Source organism: Colobus angolensis, unplaced genomic scaffold (assembly GCF_000951035.1).
Source record: "Colobus angolensis palliatus isolate OR3802 unplaced genomic scaffold, Cang.pa_1.0 Scaffold171, whole genome shotgun sequence".
NCBI classification, from domain to species: Eukaryota; Metazoa; Chordata; class Mammalia; order Primates; family Cercopithecidae; genus Colobus; species Colobus angolensis.
In genome coordinates, this window is record NW_012114833.1 from 1,182,949 (window position 1) to 1,187,734 (window position 4,786).

A 4,786-nucleotide genomic window follows, 5' to 3' on the forward strand; every position below is an offset into this window, starting at 1 on the left:
TGTAGTCCCAGCTACTTGGGAGGCTGAGGCAGGAGAATCACTTGAACCTGGGAGGCGGAGGTTGCAGTGAGCCAAGATCGCACCTCTGCACTCCAGTCTGGGCGACAGAGTGAGACTCCGTCTCAAAAACAAAAAACAAAGAAATTTTCCTTCATTATCCTAATCATTCCTTGTCTCCCTTCTCCTCTACCCATCACAACTTTCTAGGAATTACAGTAAGGCTTTGAATGTGTGTGTGTGTGAGTCTTTGAGATATGCTGAGATAAGCTGTCACCTGACTAAACTCCTAAAGGTAGGAATCTTCCCACGATTCCTCACTCTGTCCACGTGGTACCTAGCACAGGGCTGGCACTTCCTAGAGTGGCTACTTCTACTTGAAGGGAACTGAGAAGGGCTATATTTGGCCCAAGAACTAGCTAGACAGCCACATGAACAGTCTCTTGCCCTTCCTTCTGGAATTCTGAGTCTCACCTACCCCTTATTGACCATGTGTAAGCCACTGTCCTCTTCTGAGCCTCAGTTTCCTCAACTAAAAACAACAACAACAACAACAACAACAACAAAAAACCTGGCCGGGCGCAGTAGCTCACGCCTATAATTCCAGCCCTTTGAGAGGCTGAGGCGGGTGGATCACCTGAGGTCTGGAGTTAAGCCCAGCCTGGCCAACATGGTGAAACCCTGTCTCTACTAAAAATACAAAAATTAGCCAGGCATGGTGGTATATGCCTGTAGTCCCAGCTACTTGGGAGGCTGAGGCAGGAGAATCACTTGAACCCAGAAGGCGGAGTTTGTAGTGAGCCCAGATTGTGCCACTGCACTCCAGCCTGGGCAACAAAGCGAGACTCCATCTAAAACAAAAAAACCCTGCCAGTTCTCCTCTTAGGACCAATGAAACACAAATGTGGCAAAGATGTGCAGATGCATTATAAACCATAAAACCCTACACCCATGTTGATTTTAGTCAAGCTAGTCATCCCTAGGAGGAGAAGCCCCAGTTCTGAGGGAAGGCAGAGCTGCTAGGCCTGCTGCCTCAGGCATGGCCTTGGTGCCAGAGCTCACCTCACAGAGAACGATCCCAAAGGAGAAGATATCCACCGTCTCATCATAGCTCTTTCCTTGGGGAACACAGGAGAGCACGCTGTTAAGTTTACATCCCTTACCTGCTCTGCACTGGGTCTGGGGTCAATCTAAGCCACAGCTAAGAACCGGGGCTAGAATAGGTTCTGCAGGGATGCCCCACAGGCTGTCCTGCACAGACACCATCTGAAAATAGTCCTTCCTCAGCCCTAGGTGACCTGCCTTGGAGAGCCCTTATAACATAACACTGCCTAGGATGAAACTGCATGTTAAAGTGGAAAAGAACCAGACTAGGATTCATCCAGGCTCTGCCATTAGCCAGCTGTGTGCTCCTAGGCAATTCACTGAATTTCTCTGGGCCTCAGACTCCAAAATGGATTGTATTCAGACCATTTCTGAGGTCTCACAACCCTGATTTCAAGAATGCCAACCAGCATCTCTGGTTGGTTTGAGCATTATCCACCAGAGGGCACCACACTTCAGTTCTCACCAAGGAGAGAGAAGGCTAAAGCTGGGACAATAGCCTGAGCTCTCAGCAATCCCTGAGGCACAAATGCCACAGTCAGACCTCACCTTATCCCCAAGGATGGGACACTGATCAGTTCCCAGCCCCCTAAACTCAGGGAGCTAATTCGTGAGGCCCCGCCTGGCAAGGGGAAAATATCCTCAGCTCTGGGTATCTGGTCTTACACTTCACAAGCCTCCCCTGGAGTTCCTAGCGCTCTGATGCAAGGGCAGCATCTGTCCTCCCTCTGCAGGTGTCTCCTCCAGGGCTTCAGGACTCACCATTCAGCATCTCAGGGGCCATCCAGTAGGGGTTTCCCACCACTGTGTAGCGCTTCTTGCGGTCGTTCTTGCGCAAGGTGCGTTTCTTGGTGGTGGCCTTCTCCATGGGGGGCCTTTTCCTCTCTTCCACTATGAGCCGTGACAGCCCAAAGTCTGCCACCACCACAGTCTTGTCCTGGTAGGATAAAAGCAAGGTGAGGACTTTGTGGGGATGTTCTCAAACCTGGCCCTGGGGAGGAGGTATAGGCAAGAGAAGCCACTGAGAAGGGGAGAAAAGGTGTACAGCAAGGGAGAATCACAGCAGAAAGCTCTATCAATAGATACACCCAGGCCGGGTGTGGTGGCTTACGCCTGTAATCCCAGAACTTTGGGAGGCCAAGGTGGGTGAATCACCTGAGGTCAGTTGTTCAAGACCAGCCTGGCCAACTGGTGAAACCCCGTCTCTAGTAAAAATACAAAAAAAAAAAACACATTAGCTGGGCATGATGGCACACGCCTGTAGTCCTAGCTGCTTGGGAGGCTGAAGCAGAAGAATCACTAGAACCCAGGAGGTGGAGGTTACAGTAAGCCAAGATCGTGCTACTGAACTCCAGCCTGGGAAAGAGAATGAGACTCCATCTAAAAAACAAAACAAAACAAAACAGAAAATGCATTTGTTTCTGAGGGTCTGGTATCTGAGCACAGCAGATTCCTAGCCCACAGTGGGGTTCATGGCAGAGCCACTAGAGCCCTGGAGGTGAGGTTCAGGGACTTGGAGAGTGGAACTCGGAGGTGGGACAGGGGGTTGCTTTTGTTTTCCCTGTCCAGCCTTATTCCTAAAAAGATTTCAGGCAGTGGCTAGAACCAGGATAAGACAGAAAAAGGCAAGGAGGAGGCAGTAGGTGGGGAGACTTGGGGGAGACAAGCTCTTTGAATGGCTACAGGGCAGTCATGTGGGAAAGGAATGAAGATTGCGTGGTGTGGGTCTAGAGGGCAGAGCCAGGGCCAGCTGGTAGACACCCAGGAAGTCAGACAGCAAGTCAATAAGACAAACAACACTGAAACCACCACAGCTGAGGGACAGTGGGAGGAATGCTGGTCTCAAACTGGTCCCTGAAAATTTACTAGCTCGGTGGCCTCAGGCTGAGGCTTCAAGTGCCACCACTGTAAAATGGGGTCAGTAATAATCTGCTTTACAAGACTATTATGGGGCAAAAGCAGGTAAAACGACAGGGCTCTACATATAGTCAACAAATTTCTGAATGATTTCAAAGGTTGCTAATGAGAGAAGGTGAAATTATGTCTGTGTGTGTCTGGGAGCTCCCAGAAGACAGAGAAGGGCATTGGAAGAAGCAGGATAGGAGCTCCTATGCAACACCTCTGCCCTCTAGCCAGAGGGGACAAGTCAGCCTCCTTTGTGACAAGGAAGCCAGGAAGGATAGGACCCTGGAGGCCAGGCTCAGAGCAGTGGGACATACCAACTTGATGAGGCAGTTGTGAGAGTTCAGATCCCGGTGGATGATACACATAGAGTGCAAATAGGCCTGGAACAGAAGCATGAGCTGAGGCTAAAGGACCGGCAAATCAACTAGACCCTGATTCTGGAACTGGGGGCCACAGATGCCCTCCTACCAGGCCATGCCCACCCAGCTTCAGAACCCAACCTGGACAACCGGGCCAGGGCCTCCTGTGGCTACTCCCTTGTTCCAACACTAACAGGAAGCCTGGGCTTCCTCTGCTTCTCTGCTGCCATCTCCTGCCCATCCTTTGGTTCACCAATCACTAACACAGTGACTGGCCAAAGCCCTCACTGCTCTGTCCTTGTCCCCAACTTCACAGAACCCTTGACGTTGCAGCAGTCCCTCCACCTCTACCCATTTTACCCAGATCCAGGATGCTCCCTCCTCCCCACTCTCCCGATCTCTGGCTTGAGCCACTTTGAATCCTTCCTGCCTGCAACAGAGAAGTGACTTCTTGCTCTAGCTAGCTCTGTCTTTCAGACACTGACTTCCCCTAAGACTCCACCTTCCCCAACTGTCTAAACTTAAAGCTCTCCCCCTTCCTACTAAAATGTTTGTAAACAAATTTGTTTGTTATGTCCCCTCTCCAGGCCTCCACCACTGGTTCTTGTCACTCTCAGGAGCAACTTCCTTTCTCCTTCCCTTCCCTTGCAAATATAGAAGGAGCCACTCTCTGCTCTCTAGCCCCATGCGATACTGCTTTCATCCCTTAGCCTCCTGGAGCTGCTCACACATCCAGGGAGCTCTTCCTGAATCACTATAGCTCATGACCTGCCTGCTTGCCTGCCTGAGGAAGTGCTCCTCAAAGACTGTCTACATCTTTCTTATGCTACCTGCTCCTGAGACTCTTGTGTGTGTGTTTTTTCCTTCCAGCCTTTTCAATGTCAGCCCTGCTCAAAGCCATCTCCTCTTCACAAGCTGAGACACCCCCACCAGCCACATGGATGCCTCTTCTGTCCCACAGCTCCAGCTGCCCCTTCTCTGCAGATTAGGTGACTAGCAGCCTCTCCCTAAGCTCTAGTCTCATGGAGCCAGTTTCCTGCCCAGAAGATGCTGATGGGTTCTGCTAGCACAGAACAGCAGGCATCAATGTAGCTCTTCCCAAATCGGTTCCTCAACCATCAGTGCCATCCCCTATCCCCCAAAACGTCTGATAAGTGACACCTCAAGCCACTCTTAACTCCTCCTCCTCCTCTTGTTCCCTCACTACCAACTAGTCTCTCCATTCTGACTCCACCTTGCCTCCCAGGCTCCTGTCCCCACAGCCACTACCTTAATTCAGAAATCTGAAATGTGTCATTAGCCCCCTTTGCAGGTCTCCATTCCCTGGACCCTCCGCATTCCACCTCAACCTACTAACCACATCAGACTCTTTTTTTTTTTTTTTGAGATGAAGTCTCGCTCTGTCACCCAGGCTGGAATGC

At 50.8% G+C, this 4,786-nt stretch overlaps 1 protein-coding gene across 4 annotated transcripts in view; it reads right to left on the reverse strand.

Annotated features, from left to right (window-relative positions):
• The window catches only part of LIMK2 (LIM domain kinase 2), a 68,135-nt gene that overhangs the window by 5,181 nt on the left and 58,168 nt on the right, over positions 1-4,786 (reverse strand). For all 4 annotated transcript variants that reach the window (XM_011938331.1, XM_011938332.1, XM_011938333.1 and 1 more), the window contains 3 exons: positions 3,321-3,386; positions 1,864-2,038; positions 1,060-1,115 (listed from right to left, as the gene is read on the reverse strand). In XM_011938331.1, coding sequence (XP_011793721.1) covers positions 1,060-1,115; positions 1,864-2,038; positions 3,321-3,386 — 297 coding nt within the window. The remainder of the gene's footprint in view (positions 1-1,059; positions 1,116-1,863; positions 2,039-3,320; positions 3,387-4,786) is intronic.